The 24,546-nt window shown below is 33.3% G+C and overlaps 2 protein-coding genes and 1 long non-coding RNA gene across 3 annotated transcripts in view; all 3 read left to right on the forward strand.

Moving 5' to 3' along the window:
- LOC127722025 (uncharacterized) overlaps positions 1–11,438 on the forward strand; it is a 39,565-nt gene extending 28,127 nt beyond the window's left edge. Inside the window, exon 4 of the mRNA XM_052228878.1 lies at positions 572–11,438. Within this exon, the coding sequence (XP_052084838.1) occupies positions 602–7,090 (6,489 nt within the window). The 5' untranslated portion in view covers positions 572–601 and the 3' untranslated portion in view covers positions 7,091–11,438. The remainder of the gene's footprint in view (positions 1–571) is intronic.
- A 5,663-nt stretch (positions 11,439–17,101) lies between these two features.
- LOC127722027 (collagen alpha-1(XII) chain-like) overlaps positions 17,102–24,546 on the forward strand; it is a 35,430-nt gene continuing 27,985 nt past the window's right edge. Inside the window, exon 1 of the mRNA XM_052228879.1 lies at positions 17,102–17,192. Coding sequence (XP_052084839.1) covers positions 17,163–17,192 — 30 coding nt within the window. The 5' untranslated portion in view covers positions 17,102–17,162. The remainder of the gene's footprint in view (positions 17,193–24,546) is intronic.
- On the forward strand, positions 18,843–22,549 carry LOC127722028 (uncharacterized). The gene is made up of 3 exons (XR_007991608.1): positions 18,843–18,855; positions 19,033–21,651; positions 22,034–22,549. It is a non-coding gene; the product is annotated as an uncharacterized LOC127722028 (long non-coding RNA).

Consider the following 24,546-nt stretch of genomic DNA (forward strand, 5'->3'; position numbering starts at 1 on the left):
AAGTACTGTTTACTTGTTTATACTATATCTAATATTTTCTAAATAGGAAATGGACAATGCAGAATCCCATCATATATAGAACAATTAAGACATGAAATCTAATTTTGTTTGAAGGTCAGTTAAGGTCATCTTAATATGTAAATATACAAAGTCACATGGTACACAGAAACAAACATTCAAAGCACATGTATGTTGTTTTTGTTTTGATTGGAAGGCTGTTACACTATTCATACTTACTCCATCAGGTAATCAACACTTCAAAAAATTAAATTAACATGGAGACCTAAAGGGAAACTTTTTTAATTATACACCCAAAATTATGAAATTAATAGTCAGAGTTTGTATATCATGTATATATCATATATAAACAACAGAACACATTATTAATTTGAAAAAATGTATTTTTAAGAATTTTTTTCTGCAAATATATATATCAAATGGACAATATACCTATTCTTAGCGAAGTAAGTTTTTCTCAAAAATCTGTTTATACAAGTTTGAAAGTCCCATTGATTTGACAACACATATTTCATATCCTAGAATGATTGATATCTACATTGTTTTTTTGTAGGAGCAACAAAATTAGTAGCAAGTTTCAAAAATGGATAAGCCATACGGTTGCCACTTGTGTTACATTGGATTTACCAAGCCCAATGAACTGAAAAGTCATCTTGACAGTCACAAAAATCAGCCTATTGAATTCAGATTCAGATGTGATCAGTGTCCAGCTGCATTTATTAATAAACAGTATCTTATCCTTCATCAGGCCAGTGCACACACTGAACAGGACATCTCACAAGGAGAACAAACAATAAGTTCCGAAGAGGAAAAAGCTTATAAATGTGATCAATGTGATAAAAGTTTTATAAGGGTAGGTAATTTTAGAACACATATGCATTGGCATGAAAATGGAGAAGACCACTTCGAATGTAATCTTTGCAATAGGAAATTCCTTAATCGGGAAAATCTCCTTATACATGAGCGAGTTCATTCAGGAAATACTCCATATCAGTGTGGATTTTGTTCCAAAAGTTATTCAACTATAAAAAATCTACGTATACATCAAAATAGAATGCACAAAAACAGTAAAAAACATGCTTGTGATCACTGTTCCCAGACTTTTGTTTCAATGGTTAAACTAAATCAACACAGAATGACACATTTTGATAAACCTGCTGATACAGATGAGTTGTTAGGCGATATTTTCAAAAAATATTCAGAGCAAGTAGATATAAAATCTGAACAGTATGCTTGTAATATCTGCAACAAGAAGTTTCAACATAAAGGTTGGTTAGAAAATCACAAGAAATTACATGAACCAACAAGTCTTCTGTGTAATATTTGTGACAGATTGTTTGAAAATGCTTCTGATCTTAAACAGCATGAAATAGAGGACCATGTTACACACAGAAACACACCAGAACTTTCTGATGGAATGCATAATGAGCAACCATACAAGTGTGACATTTGCAACAAAGAATTCATTCGAAAGCCACTTTTAGATGCTCACTTATTGCAACATAAGCGCCAAAAGCCTTTTGGGTGTAACTTTTGCCCTGGAGCCTTTCAATTTGCTAATGAATTACGAATGCACTTGAGGACTCACAAGCATCCCAGGCCATTTTCTTGTAAGCTTTGCCATGCAAGGTTTGCACAGCATAACCAATTAAAAATTCACATCAGACATATGCATACTGGTTTGAGTGGGAATCAGCTGACAAGGTCACCTTCGACAGAAGATACATCAACAGAAGAAAATGAATCAGATGCTGTAACGGTCTCTGAAGCTGATTCTGAAACAGATATTTACGTACTTGCCAGCTCTGATGAACAGAACATTTCTACAGAGGATGAAGATACGGACAATGAAGCAGTCAAACATTTTCATCCAATGTCAAAAAGTTGGCAAAGAGAAACTGATGAAATGAATAAAGCATCAGTTACTTCCAAAAAAGGTCCAGTTTCATTTTTGCTTTTTGGAAAGCTGGAGGGTTTTAATCAGAGAAAATCTTTACTTGAAAATACACAAAGGTTGGAAGGAACAAATCCCAAAATTTCAACTCAGCCAGATTGCAGTCTGAATCAATACGACAAATTTGAAGAACATTTCGAACTATGGGAAAATGGAGTGAGTAGTAATATCAGGTCATTTCAAAATCCTCTGAATTCTATAAACCAGCCATCACATAGTAGTTTTAATCCATCAGGTGTTAGTGAATATGGGAGATTGAATCATGTTGGTGATCAAATGATAGATTTGCCGAAATTGTCTAATTATGCTGGAACTGATAATTTGCTATCTTGGCCATCACCACAACATATAACATTGTTTGAAAACATTGATATAAGTGAATTTTCTGACGATAGTCATGTACATGATGAAACTGAATCAAAACCTAGAAAAAGGAGACACTCTGGGCGTAGTATTATGTCTTCTGGAAGTCATGTTAGTTTGAGAGCTATAAATCAAGATAAAAGTATTGACATAACCAAAGAAGAGAATTTGAGTTATGATTTAATCAAGCTTGACCACACTAAAAATTCGAACACACCTAACATTTACCACAACAGTATTTTTAATAGACAGGATATCACGCCTAACGTTAATTCTGCAAAAGAAGAGGATGCAAAAAACAATGTTTCACATTATAGTCTATTGTCAGAGATTGATAAGCAGGCCACTAATGGCAAATTTAAGGATGATAATATTGGAAATAATCTTTCTTTTTCATCTAGGATGAACTACATTGGAAACAGTAAAGGTAAAAATCAGAATCTTAAAATTTGTGGTATGAATCCAAATGAGAATCTCATGGGACAATTTACTGTAAAGGGGTCAAGTCTACTTCATGAAAGTAAAACTGATAAAGAAAGAAAAATTGGACAAAACATTTCAGAAAACTTATTAGAAAAATATTTCTCTGGCAAAACTGAAATCTGTAAGCAATTTCGACCCAAACTTCAATCATATGCTAGTGTCTCTCCAAAGTCTACTTACAGCTCAGCTTATCCTGGTAACATTCAAGAAGATGACAAACAAAGCCCATTTAAGTCCTTCATTCAATCTTACAAAAAAAGGATCTTTCAAAAGTCAGGCACCAAGAAAAAGATTAGAAATGGTCATGAAAATACAAAACGATATGACAGTGAGGATGAAATAAGTTTTTCTATGCCAGACATTGTGAAGAAAGGATATTTTACTCAAAGTGTTCATAAAAAAACTAAAGAGTCTGACAGTGAAGTTGAAATTAGTTTTAAGAGGCCAAACATTAAAATAACTATTAAGTCACCAAAGGCAACACGTGAATACAGTGAGAATGTTGATTCTAGTGATAATGAAATTAGTTTTAGGAAGAAGAAAAAGCAAAAAGATGGTGTTTTCATTAAAGCCGATCAGAATGTATCATTTTTTATTGCCAAACCAATGTTGGGATATTGCAGTTCTGTTGATGAATGTAGTAGTGTAGATAATGACCTGGCTGATCAGACAACCATTGAAGATTGCAGTAGTATAGATAGTGATGACCATAAATCATTGAGTAGCCATGGCAGTTATCTTGCTGATGACAGCACGGTTCCTGGAGATGATGCTACACCTGAGAGGACACTTTCAGAAAATAGTAGCTCATCAGACCTAGAAAGCAATTCAACCCAGGATTATGTATCAGGTGTATGGGACCTTGATTATAAAGAGGAAAATTCAAGTGTTGAAAATACCCTGCAAGGAGCTAGTTTTATGTATAGTCCTATAAGCGGTAAATCTGATGATGGAAGCATTTTAGATGATGACAATTTGATGACAGATAACTGTTCTAGTTTAGAAAGTGATATAGAAATTGACATTCCACATCAAAAGTTACATTCTAAAAGATGCATGAAGAAGAAAAATATTTGGTTGAAAAGGAACTTTAAATTTGAGATCAGCAAAATTGACAACAAACCTTTTATATCAAATGCTTTCTATCAAAAGGATTCAGTTGATGAAACTAGAGCACTTCAATCAGCTGTCTCGAAAATTCGAAAAAAATATGGTGAAAATAATTCTGTATTGGAAGAAAAGGTTGCCAGTATTAGAGAAATGGTAAAAAATAGGTATTTCAAGATGAAAAAGAAATCAAGTGATGGCAGTAGTAGAGATAATAGCACTAAGAAAAAATCTCCTGCCAAGACATTCCCAACTAAAGTCTATGAACGTTTAAACATGAATCGAATAAGTATGAAGAATGAATCTCAGTTGTTAAATGAAAGAAGCAGAGAGAAAAACTATTCTTTTAATGAAACCCTTTCTCCAAAACTAGATATAAAACATAGTATTAAAGAACCGTCAATTAGGGCATTTCAGCCTTTAGTCAAGAAAAAGATAAGCAATAGAGATTCTCCAATTGCTGCAGTAGGACAAATTCCCATTATTAGGAGTCCTAGATACAAAACCAGATATGCGGAGTTAAAAATAGCAAAGAAAAGAATAAAAAAAATTTCAGATGTTGATACATTTGAGGACACATCACAATCTCAAGACTTCTCTATTTTGAGTCCATCCGATACTCTTGACAATTTTGTATGTAGACAAGGACTTTGTAATCATTCAACTCTGAACATTCCTGAAGATACTCAAAGTGTTAAAGGGTCTTCTATAAAAAGTCCACTTTATATAAAGAGTCCAAGGTATCCGACAAGATATGCATCACAAAGACTAGCTAAAAAAAGAATGGGGAGTGAAGGAGGCAAGACCTCCATAAGATCACTGAAGTCTCCAGGTGCATTTAGAATTACAAGTCCAATACATAACACTCAGTATGCCTCATTAGGGCCATTCTTTAATTTAAAAAGTCCAGTATATAAGACAAGATATGCAACTCGCCGAATTGCACAGAAAAGAATAGCGATTGAATCAGGAAAATTTACTGATTTCAACACAAGTCAGCTTCCAAAAGGAATTGTTTATGGACCAACACCAACATCAGTAGGATCTCTTCAAACAAAGAAAAGAAAACTATCAACAGAGAATGAAGATCTATCAATTGTTACAAGAAACATCAAAAGTAAGTCACAATCAACACTTAAAAGAAGAAGTAGACCAAGGAAAAAAGATGAAGCTGCATGTCGTAGGAAAGCGCCAAAACAAAAAGGTCAAGTTCAACCTAGAAAACGAAATCAGTTTACTACAGAATGTGAAATGGTCTGTCGAAGCAAACGTCCTATTAACAAAGTGGCAAAACAAAACATCATATCACAAAGTAATTTTGAAGCATGCAATAAACTTGAGAAGCTTAATGTTCAAGATGTAGATGCCACAATACCAAAAACCCGAAGTGGCAGACCTGTAAAATCTCCCGACCGATATAGAACTATTTTTGTAAGTGAATGTACTGTAAAATTAAGAAGGGTTCCACCACAAAAGTATACCCCATTTCAAGATATAAAAGAGAAAGAAAAGAAAAAGAGCAAAAGTAGGAAAACCAGAAACAAGTCAATAAAAAAAACACAGAAAGATTTATTCAGCAAATTGGAAAATATAAATAAAAGTATATATAAAGACAATAACATTAAAATAAGTGACCCTGGTTTAAATAAAAACAAAACAATTACAAGAGGCATGGACAGATATGAAATAAGAAACAAAAGTTCTGATAATATTGACAACGAACAAATAATTGAAACTCTAAACCAATCGGAGGGGGAATATTTTGGAATTGATCTAGAGGAGACAAGTATGAATAAGGATAGAGAACCTAAAAATATCACAAAATTGTCAAGAGGAAGGGAAATACAAGTTAACAACGCTGAGCATAGCATTAAAGAATTCGAAGATGTAACTACATTAAGAAGGGACAACAACATGAACAAGGAAAAACAAACGTTAAACTTTGAAATTATTGGTATTGAAGAGGCAGAAACAATACTAGCCAATCAAATTCGAAAACAGAAAGATGGAGGTCAAAGGGTCAATGTTGAAAGTATTTGCAAGAAAATCAAGAATAAGAAACACTTGAAAGCAGTTGCTAGAACTAATGAAGGTAACATAAGTAAACAACAAAATCTCAGAAAAACAGAAAGAAAGATAGATTCACTTAATGGAAATGAAATCCCAGTTTATAAGGGGGAAAATAATAAAATTAGCTTTCCAAACCTAAAAAACAAAACATTTTCTTCCAAAAGAAAGAGAAATAAACTTGGAAAAAAATGTACAAACCAGTTGATAGATAAGAAAAAAAGACTTGATAAAAATTATTCTTTGAGAAACAAGAGACGAGATAGTCATGACACATGTAGCATGGGTAGTATAACAGTCTACGAAGGTGTTGATTTAGACAAATATATTGGCAATGAATCTTCAGATTCTCAGGAAAATTTTACTAGAAAAGAAGATTGTGATATAAACATGTCTGATTTGAAATTGTTTGGAAGAAATTTAGACATTACAGGGAAGACAAAAACTGAGGAAAGAAATAAATATGAAAAACTTAAAACAAGTTCACAACAGGAAACATCAACTAGACCGTCGTCATGTAGAGAATTCAATGAAAACACAAAACAATTGATGAACAGACAACAGAGTGATAAAATCTGCGAATTAGAACAAGTTCTACCATACAGAATACAAGGATATAAGGCTGCTGTGTCAGAATTTGTGATACCAACTGTCGAAAATACTAGATCCAAATGTAAGGAACGTGAGAAGTTAATGAACGAACTACAAATGACATGTGATAATAAAAGACATGCAAGAGAGGACTTGAAAACAACTGTTGAAAACTCAGCAAGAAACATAGATTCAAATAGAATTGGAAGCATAAAACTGAATTCAGATGTAGGTCAAAAAGAAAAGAATACGGAAAGTGCTTTTCATTCAAAGAATTATGAAAATACTATTGACAAGGAAGCTGACAAAAATGAAGTTGTGAAACCATGTATCATACAGAAGTTGAAAGAAAAAATGGGTTCAATTGTAGCCGATTTGATGAATGATAGTATGAAGAAGAATCAAACAAAGAAAACATCAATACACAAGGAACCAGTTTATAAGAAAAACATTTCTGACAACATGGACAAAGCCGCCTATGTTCAGTTGCACAAACTTGATAGTTAAAATTGTTGCTTAACTGGACTTTTATTTATAATAAATTATAATGACCAAATGTGCATGGCATTTGTGCAAAAATATCTTCAGGGCTTTATAAAAGAAATACATGTTGCTGCTGATGCACAAAAGATTATTTGTTTTTTGTTTTTATTAACTGTAACAAAGTGTTTTGAATTATTATGTGATCTTGGTAGGGAGTAACTTTTCAATCAGCGATGCCAATACCCCTTCTATGAGCTCCACATGCTACGTGGAGACTCTAGACTTAAGTAAACATGGTAAAAGGATGTAAAATCTCAAGATAAATACTCAGGGAAAAAATGCTTTTTATATATACATGGTGTTGATGTGTGTTGATTTGTTTATAGAATGATTTTTTGTATTTTATATTGCTGCTAGGACGTTTGGTTACCAAGAGTTATGAGAGTATCATCTTCCTCATAGTCAACATTCCTGGTCTGCCATGAAATATTATTCATACTGTCATTTTCTGTACCAAGTCAGGAATATGACAGTTGTTTTCCATTCGTTTGAGGTGTTTGATCTTTTGATTTTGCCATTTGATAAGGGACTTCCCATTTTGAAATTACCTTGGAGTTGGGTATTTTTGTTATATTCCTTTTTTCTTCAAATTTATTTTTCATAAAATGTTAAAATCAGTCGCAATACTAAAGAAGAAAAAAATCATGGCATAATGGCCTTAGTAACATTTGGCACAATTTTTTTTTCTGGTTTTTGGCGTACTTTATTTGGCCCTTCTGCTTATTTGATTTTAATGCCAAAGATGAGTATTATATAGACAAACATGTGTCTGGCATTATAGATTATAAGGCTAGCATCATTGATGATATACATTTGGATTTACCTAATAAATGGACAACAGATAATAGCAAGTGCAAAATTTCTCTCCAGTGTTTAATATTAGTACTAATATTTTTGTTGTTAAATTTAATTTTTTACATTAATAACTAAATGATTCTTCACCAATTTCATCACTTTTGCTTAATAACATGTTACCAACAATGTTGACATGTGTTCAAGTAGAGAAGGTTAACAAGGTTTATTGTTAAGACCAATATTTAGGCATGAACTATTTTAAGAGGCTTGGGAAGTTTTGTTTGTTTTTGAATAATTGACTTGTAATTGATTTTATATATATTTGAATATTTAGAAAAAAGGGCAATTTTGTACTAAATATATTTGTGTGGTATTTATGTTTTATCAGCAATTTGTACATTTTCCCTTTGATCTTACTGCCTAATATTTTCAAGATCATGGACAGGACTTGATACACGAAAATATAAGGCAATGACGTCATGTATAAGTGCAGCGACGTCGCGTGCTCAAATCCATCCGCGTCAATTTATCAATGAAATGCACGCGACGTCATTCATACAACCAAACAACTATCCCAACGTTTTGTACGCGTAAAAGTAGTTTTACTAGCTATTTCATTCTACTTCATATTCTCAACAAAAAAAAACCTACAGTTATGACAAATTGCCGATAAAAAGAATAATGGCATTTTATTTTTTGATACTGACTTCATCAGCTCGAATATCAGCTCGCCCTAGCGGGCTCGCTTGATATTCTTGCTGATAAAGTCAGTATCAAAAACAAAAATGCCATTATTCTATATTTATACATCTTTTATATTAACCATGTTAATAGTATGCTAATCATTGTCCAAATGTTAGAATGAGATTATGTTATATTTGTCAATGTATGATACTGCACAGTGTGATTAATGCATGTTGCTACTCATTTTTGTATGAGATTTTTTTTCTTTTTTTAAATGGTTAGATAAATATATATATATATATATATTGATTTGTTATTTATATAATTTGAAATATGAATTTAAATGTGGTCTTGTAAATAGGTTTTATTGGTTTTTCTCTGCGAAGGGTTTTGAATTCCATTACAATTTTTGTATTTTTACACTTTCATATGATTTATTTTTTTTTATAAATATATAATTTCAAATACACTTGTATTTTGGAACTTGTAAAGTCACCATTGTTTGAGCTTTTTTTTTATTATTCATGTGAATTGACATTCAACATCTGTGGATACCTTATAGAAGATTAAAAATAATTAATGATCTCATTTTATTATGTTTATAAAAGTCTTTATTTTTTTATAAATTGTTTTTTTTGGTTTTAAGGGCCATTCCAAGTTTGATCAGAAAGTAAATTATACATACACAATGTAGTTAAGCAACATTTGGAGGAGGTATCTCCCTCATGCATGGCCTTGATTTCTTGTCGAGGTTTGGCTTCACTTTTGGCCCCTTTTTGGTTTGATCAGCTCTTCAAAGTTTGTACTACAATGTATTAGGGTTTGGGCTTTCAAATATTTTGCACTCGTGCATCACTGCAGTCAAATTGATTTTTTTTTGTAAAGTTTGCATGTCCATCAGACAGGGTTCACCTGACCTCGACCTTATTTCATGGATCAGTAATCAAGGTTAAAGTTACGTGATTGGGTCCGTTTCTCAAATACCATAAGCAGTAGGTTAAATATATGGGGTGTATGGAATGATTGTAACGGGTACATGTCAGTCTGGCAGGTTTCATCTGACCTTGCCATCATTTTTATGGTTCATTGGTCAATGTTATGATTTGTGTTTTGGTCTATTTTTCAAGTTCTTATATCAATAGGTCAACTATATTTGTTGTATGAATGATTGTAAGGTGAACATGTCTGTCTTGTAGGTATCATCTGACATTGACCTCATTTTCCTTGTTCATTGATCAATGTTTTTAAGTTTTTGTGTTTTTGTCTGTTTTTCAATTACAATAAGCAAGAGGTCAACAATTTTTGGTGTATAACAAATTTGTAAGGTGTAATTGTCTATCTGACAGGATTTATCTGACCTTTACCTCATGTCATAGATCTTTAAAAATGTTATGTTTATGTGATACTTTTTGCAAAGCCTTCATCTTTAAGACTTTCAGCATAAAATCAATAGTCATTAAAGCAGGCGAGACGTTTCATCTGTGCACTCTTGTTTTATATTACATTTAAATTTGAAAAATGGGTAATGATTAATAAGCTATTGAATGATTAGAACCTGTTTTGGCAGGGCAATTTTGAATATATATATATGGTCTTTCCCCTTTTCAATTCATTTGATAACACCATTCTAAAAGCAAGGTGTTAAAAACCATAGACAAAAACACTATTAGAATTATCCTAAAACATCAAAACAATTTAAAAATAAACCGGTTTTAAATTTTCCATTATTGCTAAAACATTATTGAATGACTGTCTGTTCAACAGTACAATATGACAAGGGCCTTTAGTTAATATACATGATTCATGTTTAATACTGGCACCTTTTCTGCACGTCATGAAGTTATTTTTTTAAGGATAATGGTCAATTTGATATATCCAGTATTTTTTATTAAGCACATTAGGCTTTAGAACTATAATATTACTGGATTGAACAATGTATCTATCATATCCATTGTCTTGATTTGCATAATAATACTGGAAAAACATTTTATATATACATATATCAAGTAGTTTTATTTGTTGATATTCTTTTATATTTGATATAATAATGCATAGTCAGATATATTACATGTTAGTTTTATTTTCTATTATTGTTTTTATTCAAACACATCTAGTTGTTCTTTTGATAAAGTCTTATGTTTTAAATGCCATTGAAAAAACTTGTTTGTTCAGGAAATTTGCTTTGTTTTATTCTAGTGCCGTTTATGTTTTTATTGCATAAATATACCATGTTTAGTAGAGTCTCATTTGTATTGCTATTGAATTTTATTTTTAGGATTGTTACATTTTTCTTACACTGTAAATTCAGAAATTATTGCAAGGTCTATTTTAGTGTGAATAATGCGACAGGGTGAGTATCGCAATAATTCAAACTCACTCTCTGATATCTGATTCATATATCTATATGCATATTTTCCGTAAATCGCAATAATTAATCTCACATTTTTGTCCATTTTTAAAAAAAATCACATTAATCAATGCACACAATAATTTCTGTATGAATAGTTGTTTTCTGATACATTTATTGATTCAATTGACCTGATATTTTTATGATATTAGTTATCTACAGAATAGATTATGGATAGGACAGTAAACTCGTGTCAGATCTTTACCAAGCTGTACCGTATTAACCACCTGATGCATTGTACAATCAACTTTTATTCTTATACATTCCAAGTTGCGTTGAATAATGGTTGTGATGATATATAATCTACTGAAATATTTTTGTATTTAAATTGTTGATGCTCAATATTTTTTACATGTAAATTGGCAATATCTTTGTCTCTATGTTGAATTTCTGTTTTGCCTTATGAATAAAGAGATACCATTATTATTTATTATGAGTAAAAGGACGTTAATATGTGGTATAATAATCAATGTAACATATATTCATGTTCGTAAGACTGTTTACACGACCTTGACCTCATTTCTTGGATCAATGATTAACATTGAGTTTTTATGATTAGGTCACTTTTGCAGATTCTGTAGAAATTATTTGTGTGTGGAATGATTGTAAAATGATTGTAAGGTGTTACAGTACTCAAAAGGCATGGTTCATCTAACCTTTAATTCATTTTCATGGTTAATTGGTCCATGTTTAGTTTTCTTCATGTCAGTTTCTCATTTTAAGATACCATCCGAAAAATTTAATTATTTGACTCTCAAGATTTTCTTGTGCTAATTAAATACCATCACTACAAATAAGTTTTCTTTCAACAACACTAATATCTAATATATAATACTATTAATTATAATTTTAACCTTATTTTACATTATTTCCAAAGCATCAGTAAATACAGGTGAGCGACACAGGCCCTTGAGAGCCTCTAGTTTTACATACTTATATTTACTGACTCCAGCAGGGAACTAATAAAAAAGAATATCAAACTATTTTAGTATTTTAATGGCCACACAGACAAACGGTACAAAGGGATGTAAACAATAAAATCAGTTGAAAAACATGTCAGTAGACTAAAGAAAAACGAAGAAAGACAAACAAAAGATCACAAAACACCATACAGTAAGGCCATTGAAAATTGAATGTTGGTTTCCCTAACATAATTTTTTTTTAAAGAGTTAACAGGCATGCAAAACTTTTTATTTGATTTAATATTTTTGCGAAAAATCAAACGAGGCACATATGCATGCAGTTTGGCTAAACAGAGATTTTTTTCTTGTACAGCTGACAGGAAATTCTTGATAAAAAAAGTTTGTTTGACATTATATCTTGTATCTTGATCTATATTGTGAAAAAAAACTATTTTAACTTTAAGAATGATAAATGAAACATTTTTGTCTCGCCTTGACGGAGTCAAAAAGCAAGACGTCGGCGGCGGCGTCAACAATGTATTAGTTTGTGATTAGGGCTAGTTTATGGTGAACCACAAGTGGTAGGTCAATGATATTTGGTGTGCAGTTGTATTAGCGTTGGCACATCTCATTGACATGGAGATTATTTGGCCATGCCCCCTCAGTCATGGTCTATTGACTTTGAAACTTTTGCTTAGTTTACATGTATTAGTTTGTGAGTAGGTCAGTTTATGGAGAACCACTAGTGGTATGTCAATGATATTTGGTATGCAGTTGTATAAGCATTGGCATATCTCATTTTCATAGAGAATATTTGGCTCTGCTCCCTTAGTCATGGTCTATTGACCCTGAAACTTCTGCTTAGTTTACATGTATTAGTTTGTGATTAGGTCAGTTCAAAGGGAACCATTAGTAGTAGGCCAATGTTAATTGGTATGCAGTTGTATTAGCATTAGCACATCTCATTTCCATGGAAAATATTTGGCCCCGCCCCCTCAGTCATAGTCTATTGACTTTGAAACTTTTGCTTAGTTTACATGTATTAGTTTGTGATTAAATCAGTTTAAGATAAACTGCTAATGTTAAGTCAAGGATATTTGGTATGCAAATTGATTGGCATTTGCAAGTATCGTTTCCATGGAGATTATATAGCCCCACCCCCTCATCATGGTTTATTGACTTTGAAACTTTTACATAGTTACAAGTTAATGTTTTTGTTTAGGTTTGTTTAAAGGGACCGACTTATAATAAATCAATTGTATTTGTTATGCAGTGTTAAAGTATTGCTATTTTAATTTCAACATTTGTATTATCAAAATTACAAAAAGGCGAGACATAAATTTGTGATAACAGTTTATTAAGAAATTATCAGACAATTGAAGCATCATTGAAAAATTTTGCGGTCGTATATGAGTATGACGTTGGCGTCGTCGTCATCGTCCGAAGACACATTGGTTTTCGCACAATAACTTTAGTTTAAGTGAATGGATCTCTATGAAATTTTACCATAAGGTTCAATACCACAAAAGGAAGGTTGGGATTGATTTTGTTAAGGAATTAGGGGCCAAAAATAAGCATTTTTGTAACTTCCAGACAATAACTTGTGTTTAAGTGTATGGATCTCTCTGAAATTATACCACAAGTTTCCCACAAAGGGATGGTTAGGATTGGCTTTGGGGGTTATGGCTCAAACCGTTTAGGAATTAGGAACAAAAAAGGGGAAAAAACTAGGGTTTCCTGGTTAATGGACAATTTAAAAGCAGTGTAAGGGAGGTAATCCAAAAACAAAATTAAACAATGTTGGATTACCTCCCTTACACTGCTTTTAAATTATCTATTTAAGACCTTTATGTTGTAATTAAATTGGTAATCATGGTTGCAAACTCCATTGGAAATTTGAATTGAGATTATGACCATATCTTGAGGGAAAGATTTTTTTTTTTTTGGAAAAGGGAGGGGGAGGGGGTAAAAAAGAAATTGTGGGGGGGGGGGGCAATTTTTTTTTTTCATTTCAGAGAAAATTTCTTCAAATACGCAACAGCATAGTGTATTTCACAAAAAAAAAAGGGGGGGTAATTTATTTTTTTTTGTATGGGGGAGGGGGGTCAATTCGCAACAGCATAGTGAATTGCACAAAAGCAAAAAAAAAATGAATATAGTTTCAAATCATATAACCAATTCTAAGTTCTTTGACTACAGTTATTCGGTGTCAGAAACCTATTATGTGTCAAATGTTTAATTACAATCCAAATTCAGACCTGTATCAAGCGCGAATGTTGTGTCTATTTTCGCCCCAACTGTTCAAGGTTGGGCCTCTGCGGTCGTATCCAGCTGCGCTCAGCGAAGCATTTTAAATTTACATCTGTTCAAAAAAAGAATTGATCCAGAGGGTAAAACATACCCGCAAGGGTAAGAATAAGCCAACAATCATTTTTGTATAGCCTAAATCAAAAGTTCAAAAACAAGAGCTAGAGCTGACCTTAGGTACTACGATAAGTAAGCTCCTCCACTGGTGACACCCATCGAGTTGTTCATGGCAAGTTAAAATTTGATAATCAGTCCCGATTTAAAGGAAACAGCTTCCACTTCGCTTCAATGGTGTCACTATTATTATTTTTTTTTTACTCTAATGAAATTGGTGGACACCCATCGAGTTGTTCATAGCAAGTTAAAATTTGATGATCAGTTGCATTTGGTGAAGTCCCAATGTAAAGGAAACAGCTTCCACTTCGCTTCAATGGTGTCTCTATTATTATTTTTGTGTTTACTCTAATGAAATTGGTGGACTAATTTTCATCTGTCTTTTAATATTTGATGAAGTCTGCCTTCCTAAGTGTTAATGTCAGTACGAATTTCTAATTGCTCAAGACCAGGAAAAGGGAAATTAAAAAGAAATAAAAGAACCGAGTTCCAATACCCCCCGAGTTGCACCTATTTTATATTTCCAAGATGGCATAAATCTTTTAAAAAAAGTCGATCGTCCACCATTATAGAACTTGTCCGAGATATTAACTTCTAGTATAAGTTTTATAAAACTCTGACAAGAATATATAGTACCAGTGAGAGCGCGAACGAGGCCATTTTCAATCAATTTAATATTTCCCAGGGGTATAACTCTTTTAAAAAAGTCGATCGTCCACCATTTTCGAACTTGTCCGAGATATTGCTGATATTAACTTATAGTATAAGTTTTATAAAAATCTGGCAAGAATTGTACCCGTGAGATGGCTAACGAGGCCATTTTCCATAAATTTAATATTTCCAAGGGGCATAACTCCTTAAAAAAAGTCGATCGTCCACCATTTTAGAACTTGTCTGAGATATTGCTGATATTAACCTATTATAGTATAAGTTTTTTTTAAATCTAGCAAGAACTGTACCCGTGAGAGCGCTAACAAGACCGGACGGACACATGGACGGACGGACGGACGCCCAGTATTTCCATGTCCACCGCAACGCGTTACGCGGGAGACAACAAATTAAATAATACTTAGTACACAGTAGTAGAATAACATTGGAGAACTTGCCGAGGCGGACTTATTGGACCTTTGTTAGGGACAGGTTCAACAAAGTGTTTATCATCCGAAGTAACAGAACTAGCATCATTCATGTTTGAATATCATTTACAATTTTATTATTATCTTTTCGAGTAGGCAAACAGCCATGAAAAAACGATAAAATATAATATCGATTTTACTATCACGTGACTCATGATTTGGAATTGAGTTTGGGAACAAACATACATCTATTCTACAACAATTCCACAAGGATCCCAACTCAGCTTTCCAAGTCAAGGCATTCTGTATAACTATATGTTTCGTTATCAATAAATTATTTCAAAATAGCGTATGCGTATCGACTAATCAATACATGCATGCTATCTAGATTTTCGTATAAATGTCCAAGGTTTTTGCCTTGCACTTAGTCTCATTTTCAAAATGAGTAACTTCTTACGTTTTAATGTGAAGTTTCTCAGTCAATGAAATTCGCCTCGGTATCTTGTGAGTTTTACTACCAGTGGGTTGTGGACTAAAAATCTTGAAAGTGTATAAAGTTTGTTAGCTAGTGCTTTAACGCTGCCAACCCAAGGATGTGTAAATCCCTGTAGCCAGTATTTTACTGTCATATTTATCTTAAAATCGATTTTTCTAAAATGTTCATACAATTTAAAACGCGAACTATTTGAACAAATATGCAATCTTTTTGTAAGAACGTTTTTGATTTGTTGATCTTCAAAGTGATGACTCCAAAGGTTGACTGGGCTATAGAAATGTTGTCATCTGGTGTTTTCCAATCCAGCAGTAATCCTGGATAAAAAGGTACTTTCATTTGGCTGGACAGGACATTATAAGTTATCTACGTTCATATCCGTAGATATGGATATTTTAACACCCTGAGGCGCAGCCGAAGGGTGTACAGGGTACTGAAGGGTGTTAACATATCCATATCTACGGATATGAACGTAGATAACGAATTTATCCCCGGTCTTAGTCTAAATCTTGCGATTTTTAGAGAAATTCGACCACAAAGTTTAACGTGAAAGCAACGTTTTTTTTTCATTTTTTAAATATCTTTTATCGAAATTCGAGAATTTGACATATTTTTAATGGGGTGTAGGGTGTACCTTTGTACATTGTAATATTTTTAACATAAGGACAACATTTTCTGAGTTCTTTATTGTTGATATTATCTTCTCTTGAGATAAATATTAAGTGGTAAACGTTGTACATACTAATATATGGATACTATATTGCTTGAACAACAATATGTATGCCGAAGTGTAAAACTATCCATTAACCAAAACCATTCATACTTACTCTTTCAACAAAACATACTCTTTTTCGTTAGTGAATATCAAGGTTTAATCAATTGAAGCCTTGGCCAGCTGCAGATCTGTTAATCATTACGGTTGTGATCGACTACATAGTACAGAAAGCAATTAAGTTCGTCAAATTCTAAGAAGATTTAATATTTTCTTGCATTTTCCTTTGATATGCCATTAATATTGAGTTAATAAATACTAACTCCCCGCCTCCTTCGGATTTTATTATTACGCTTTGACAAATAATTCACGTGTTTACTAAATCTTGTTTATGAACAAAATATCTATATTACATATAACATCAATGCTTTTTCCAACGAGCTGTCTTTTCAACATAGTTTGGCTTCCAAAGGGCCTACCATTTTTGCCGGTGCTGTTACGCATTTATCGGACGGGAAGTTAACACGCATATATCTGTATAGAGATATGGTTTATTCAGCATATATTTCTATTATTGTAAGTAATATATCGTTTCTTTAATGGTAAGCTTACACTTAAATATACATATTAACAAAGCGACAAAGGACCTCAACAAGAATCTGATGTTCAGTAGTTGTCGTTTGTTGATGTGGTTCATAAGTGTTTCTCGTTTCTCGTTTTTTATATAAATTAGACCGTTGGTTTTCCAGTTTGAATGGTTTTACACTAGTAATTTTTGGGGCCCTTTATAGCTTGCTGTTCGGTGTGAGCCAAGGCTCCGTGTTGAAGACCGTACTTTGACCTATAATGGTTTACTTTTATAAATTTTGACTTGGATGGAGAGTTGTCTCATTAGCACTCATACCACATCTTCTTATATCTATACACGATGACATTTTTATTTAATAGGCAAGTCATGCATGTGGTAATCAAGCTTTTTTTATTCATTTCCTCGGAATTTGCTTTTAAAACTATAGTGGCGGATCCAGGGGGGGGGGGACCCCCCCCCTTTTTTTTTAGACGATCAATGCATTTGAATGGGGACATATAGTTGGAACCCCCCCCCCCCCTTTATCCTGGGTTTGGAACCCAACCCCCCTTATATAAATGGCTGGATCCGCCCCTGAACTAGCCTTTTCATTATCCGTAATGAAACTAGTAGATCAATTTGAGGTACTAGTATTCATATGTATATATATATTCAAGTTAACGCTTCTTTTTCAAACTGAACATTTTACTTAGCAATATTAAGGAACCCGTCGACATAATGTCATCTTGTTTTTGTTAGATATTAGCAATCACGGTGATGCATGTCTAGTGAATATTTTATTTGTTTTGCTTCGACAATCTCGGAAGTAAAGTTAATATGTATACAATGATGTTTCCCTCCCTTGTAATTTGGTTAAGCCATGATACAAGGTTCGATTCACAGTATCCATTTTTATATCGGAATATCACCACAAATACATTACGGGGGAATACTTTCCGGAAACTCCACCAGTAACAGATTGTTGACATCATGAAACAAATTGCTAACGCTATAAAATATTATTGCGTTACAATTTTTAGCAAAAAACAAGTAACTTTTATGAAAAGTTATGGAAGGGGAAAAGGGTTGCTGGTAATTTTATCTTTATTAATAAAACTCAATTCAATATAAAGACAGGCGTACCACGTTTTTTCTAATTGAATAAGATATGTATTAGGAGGTATAACTAAAAACCACAATATCACATAAGGTTATCACGTTTTTTCGAGCTAGCGAACAATTATGAGAATACATACAATCTTAAACAAAAACGAAAAAACTAACTTAAAACAAAAGGGAAACCATACTTAATATATAAAGAATACAAAGCTTTTCTTTCCTAACTAAATAAATCCACATAAGGCATTCAATAGACAGCTGGATTACAATGACCATAAGTTAACACAATGACACAATGCATTTTTAGGGAATGGGGGTGCACTTTACGTTGTTTGGTCCGATTAATAGAGATTGTGACAGGTTAGGCTATATAGGTGTTTGAGAGGAGATAGTGCCGCATAGTTTAGGAAAATCTCCAGAGTGGTTTATGTTCGAAAATCTTAAATTGTGGTAGAAAAAAACTGAAATTAACAAAATGAAATTTGGGTATAGGACATTTTAAGTTAATTTTTGACCAACTTGAATAGATTGTTACAGGCAACGACTATATAGGTGTTTTAGAGGAGACATTTCTGCATCGCTTAGGAAAATCTCCAGAGAGGTTTATGTTCGAAAATCTGAAGTTACGGTAAAAAAACTGAAATTGACAAAATAAGATTAGGGGGGTAGGGCACTAAAAGTTAATGTTGAACCAATTTATAGAGATTGTAACGGGCAACGACTATTTAGTTGTTGTAGAGGAGACATTGGCGCATCGTGTAGAAAAAAAAATCTAGATCACTTTATGTTCGAAAATCGGAAGTTAGGGTTAAAAAACTGAAACTTTCAAAATGAGATTGTGGGGTTGGGCACTCAAAGTTAATTTTGGACCAATTTATAGAGATTGTGACGGGCAATGACTATAAAGGCGTTGTAGAGGAGACATTGGCGCATCGCTTAAGAAAATCTCAAGATTGGTTTATGTTCGAAAATCTGAACTTACGGTTAAAAAACTGAAATTGTGAAATTGAATAAATGAGATTAGGGAGTAGGCCAATTTAAGTTAATTTTGGACCAATTTGAAGAGATTGTGACGGGCAACGACTATATAGGTGTTGTAGAAGAGACAATGGCGCGTCGTTTAAGAAAATCTCCAGAGTGGTTTATGTTCGAAAATCTGAAGTTACAGTTAAAAAACTGAAAATTTTATTGTGAAATTGACAAAATGAGATTAGGGGGGTAGGGCACTAAAAGAAAAATTTTGACCATTTTAAAGTGACTGTGACGGACAACGACTATATAGGTGTTGTAGAGGATTTGTGCATCGTTTAAGAAAATCTCCAGAGTGGTTTATGTTCGAAAATCTGAAGTTACGGTTAAAAAACTGAAAATTTTATTGTGAAATTGACAAAATGAGATTAGGGGGGGTAGGGCACTAAAAGAAAAATTTGGACCATTTTCAAGAGATTGTGACGGAGAACGACTATATAGGTGTTGTAGAGGAGACATTGGCGCATCGTTTAAGAAAATCTCCAGAGTGGTTTATGTTCGAAAATCTGAAGTTACGGTTAAAAAACTGAAATTGTGAAATTGACAAAATGAGATAAGGGGGGTAGGCCAATTTAAATTAATTTTGGACCAATTTCAAGAGATTGTGACGGGCAACGACTATATAGGTGTTGTAGAGGAGACAATGGCGCATCGTTTAAGAAAATCTCCAGAGTGGTTTATGTTCGAAAATCTGAAGTTATGATTAAAAAACTGAAACTTTTATTGTGAAATTGACAAAATGAGATTAGGGGGGTAGGGCAATTTAAGTTAATTTTGGACCAATTTCAAGATATTATGACGGGCAACGACTATATAGGTGTTGTAGAGGAAACAATGGCGCATCGTTTAAGAAAATCTCCAGAGTGGTATATGTTCGAAAATCTGAAGTTACGGTTAAAAAACTGAAAATTTTATTGTGAAATTGACAAAATGAGATTAAGGGGGTAGGGCACTAAAAGAAAAATTTGGATCATTTAAAGAGACTGTGACGGAAAACGACTATATAGGTAGTGTAGAGGAGACATTGGCGCATCGTTTAAGAAAATCTCCAGAGTGATTTATGTTCCAAAATCTGAAGTTACGGTTAAAAAACTGAAATTGTGAAATTGACAAAATGAGATAAGGGGGGTAGGCCAATTTAAATTAATTTTGGACCAATTTCAAGAGATTGTGACGGGCAACGACTATATAGGTGTTGTAGAAGAGATAATGGCGCATCGTTAAAGAAAATCTCCAGAGTGGTTTATGTTCGAAAATCTGAAGTTACGGTATAAAAAACTGAAATTGTGAAATTGACAAAATGAGATTAGGGGGTAGGCCAATTTAAGTTAATTTTGGACCTATTTCAAGAGATTGTGACGGGCAACGACTATATAGGTGTTGTAGAGGAGACAATGGCGCATCGTTTAAGAAAATCTCCAGAGTGGTTTATGTTCGAAAATCTGAAGTTACGATTAAAAAACTGAAACTTTGATTGTGAAATAGACAAAATGAGATTAGGGGGGTAGGGCAATTTAAGTTAATTTTGGACCAATTTCAAGAGATTGTGACGGGCAACGACTATATAGGTGTTGTAGAGGAGACAATGGCACATCGTTTAAGAAAATCTCCAGAGTGGTTTATGTTCGAAAATCTGAAGTTACGGTTAAAAAACTGAAATTGTGAAATTGACAAAATGAGATAAGTTGGGTAGGCCAATTTAAATTAATTTTGGACCAATTTCAAGAGATTGTGACGGGCAACGACTATATAAGTGTTGTAAAGGAGACAATGGCGCATCGTTTAAGAAAATCTCCAGAGTGGTTTATGTTCGAAAATCTGAAGTTACGATTAAAAAACTGAAACTTTGATTGTGAAATTGACAAAATGAGATTAGGGGGTAGGGCAATTTAAGTTAATTTTGGACCAATTTTAAGAGATTGTGACGGGCAACGACTATATAGGTGTTGTAGAGGAGACAATGGCACATCGTTTAAGAAAATCTCCAGAGTGGTTTATGTTCGAAAATCTGAAGTTACGATTAAAAAACTGAAACTTTTATTGTGAAATTGACAAAATGAGATTAGGGGGGTAGGGCAATTTAAGTTAATTTTGGACCAATTTCAAGAGATTGTGACGGGCAACGACTATATAAGTGTTGTAGAGGAAACAATGGCGCATCGTTTAAGAAAATCTCCAGAGTGGTTTATGTTCGAAAATCTGAAGTTACGGTATAAAAAACTGAAATTTTGAAATTGACAAAATGAGATTAGGGGGTAGGCCGATTTAAGTTAATTTTGGACCTATTTCAAGAGATTGTGACGGGCAACGACTATATAGGTGTTGTAGAGGAAACAATGGCGCATCGTTTAAGAAAATATCCAGAGTGGTTTATGTTCGAAAATCTGAAGTTACGATTAAAAAACTGAAACTTTGATTGTGAAATTGACAAAATGAGATTAGGGGGGTAGGGCAATTTAAGTTAATTTTGGACCAATTTCAAGAGATTGTGACGGGCAACGACTATATATGTGTTGTAGAGGAAACAATGGCGCATCGTTTTTAGAAAATCTCCAGAGTGGTATATGTTCGAAAATCTGAAGTTACGGTTAAAAAACTGAAAATTTTATTATGAAACTGACAAAACGAGATTAAGGGGGTAAGGCACTAAAAGAAAAATTTGGATCATTTAAAGAGACTATTACGGAGAACGACTATATAGGTGTTGTAGAGGAGACATTGGCGCATCGTTTAAGAAAATCTCCAGAGTGATTTATGTTCGAAAATCTGAAGTTACGGTTAAAAAACTGAAATTGTGAAATTGACAAAATGAGATAAGGGGGGTAGGCCAATTTAAATTAATTTTGGACCAATTTCAAGAGATTGTGACGGGCAACAACTATATAGGTGTTGTAGAGGAGACAATGGCGCATCGTTTAAGAAAATCTCCAGAGTGGTTTATGTTCGAAAATCTGAAGTTACGATTAAAAAACTGAAACTTTTATTGTGAAATTGACAAAATGAGATTAGGGGGGTAGTGCAATTTAAGTTAATTTTGGACCAATTGTAAGAGATTGTGACGGGCAACGACTATATAGGTGTTGTAGAGGAAACAATGGCGCATCGTTTAAGAAAATATCCAGAGTGGTTTATGTTCGAAAATCTGAAGTTACGGTTAAAAAACTGAAATTGTGAAATTGACAAAATGAGATAAGTGGGGTAGGCCAATTAAAGTTAATTTTGGACCTATTTCAAGAGATTGTGACGGACAACGACTATATGATGTTGTAGAGGAGACAATGGCGCATTGATTAAGAAAATCTCCAGAGTGGTTTATGTTCGAAAAACTGAAGTTACGGTTATAAAACTAAAAATTTTATTGTGAAATTGACAAAATGAGATTAAGGGGGTAGGGCACTAAAAGAAAAAATTGGACCATTTTAAAGAGATTGTGACGGGCAACGACTATATAGGTGTTGTAGAAGAGACAATGGCGCATCGTTTAAGAAAATATCCAGAGTGGTTTATGTTCGAAAATCTGAAGTTACGATTAAAAAACTGAAACTTTTATTGTGAAATTGACAAAATGAGATTAGGGGGTAGGCCAATCTAAATTAATTTTGGACCAATTTCAAGAGATTGTGACGGGCAACGATTATATAGGTGTTGTAGAGGAGACAATGGCGCAATGTTTAAGAAAATCTCCAGAGTGGTTTATGTTCGAAAATCTGAAGTGACGATTAAAAAACTGAAACTTTTATTGTGAAATTGACAAAATGAGATTAGGGGGGTGGGGCAATTTAAGTTAATTTTGGACCAATTTAAAGAGATTGTGACTGGCAACGACTATATAGGTGTTGTAGAGGAAACAATGGCGCATCGTTTAAGAAAATCTCCAGAGTAGTTTATGTTCGAAAATCTGAAGTTACGGTTAAAAAACTGAAAATTTTATTGTGAAATTGACAAAATGAGATTAAGGGGGTAGGGCACTAAAAGAAAAATTTGGACCATTTTAAAGAGATTGTGACGGGCAACGACTATATAAGTGTTGTAGAGGAGACATTGGTGCATCGTTTAAGAAAATCTCCAGAGTGGTTTATGCTCGAAAATCTGAAGTTACGGTTAAAAAACTGAAAATTTTATTGTGAAATTGACAAAATGAGATTAGGGAGGTAGGGCAACTTAATTTAATTTTGGACCAATTTTAAGAGATTGTGACGGGCAACGACTATATAGGTGTTGTAGAGGAGACAATGGCGCATCGTTTAAGAAAATCTCCATAGTGGTTTATGTTCGAAAATCTGAAGTTACGATTAAAAAACTGAAACTTTTATTGTGAAATTGACAAAATGAGATTAGGGGGGTAGGGCAATTTAAGTTAATTTTGGACCAATTTCAAGAGATTGTGACGGGCAGCGACTATATAGGTGTTGTAGAGGAAACAATGGCGCATCGTTTAAGAAAATATCCAGAGTGGTTTATGTTCGAAAATCTGAAGTAACGGTTAAAAAACTGAAATTGTGAAATTGACAAAATTAGATAAGGGTGGTAGGCCAATTTAAATTAATTTTGGACCAATTTCAAGAGATTGTGACGGGCACCGACTATATAAGTGTTGTAGAAGAGACAATGGCGCATCGTTTAAGAAAATCTCCAGAGTGGTTTATGTTCGAAAATCTGAAGTTACGATTAAAAAACTGAAACTTTTATTGTGAAATTGACAAAATGAGATTAGGGGGGTAGGCCAATTTAAGTTAATTTTGGACCAATTTCAAGAGATTGTGACGGGCAGCGACTATATAGGTGTTGTAGAGGAAACAATGGCGCATCGTTTAAGAAAATATCCAGAGTGGTTTATGTTTGAAAATCTGAAGTTACGATTAAAAAACTGAAACTTTTATTGTGAAATTGACAAAATGAGATGAGGGGGTAGGCCAATCTAAATTAATTTTGGACCAATTTCAAGAGATTGTGACGGGCAACGACTATATAGGTGTTGTAGAAGAAACAATGGCGCATCGTTTAAGAAAATATCCAGAGTGGTTTATGTTCGAAAATCTGAAGTTATGATTAAAAAACTGAAACTTTTATTGTGAAATTGACAAAATGAGATTAGGGGGTAGGCCAATCTAAATTAATTTTGGACCAATTTCAAGAGATTGTGACGGGCAACGACTATATAGGTGTTGTAGAGGAGACATTGGCGCATCGTTTAACAAAATCTTCAGAGTGGTT

The sequence above is a fragment of the Mytilus californianus genome, unplaced genomic scaffold (assembly GCF_021869535.1).
Source record: "Mytilus californianus isolate M0D057914Y unplaced genomic scaffold, xbMytCali1.0.p SCAF_12, whole genome shotgun sequence".
NCBI lineage: Eukaryota > Metazoa > Mollusca > Bivalvia > Mytilida > Mytilidae > Mytilus > Mytilus californianus.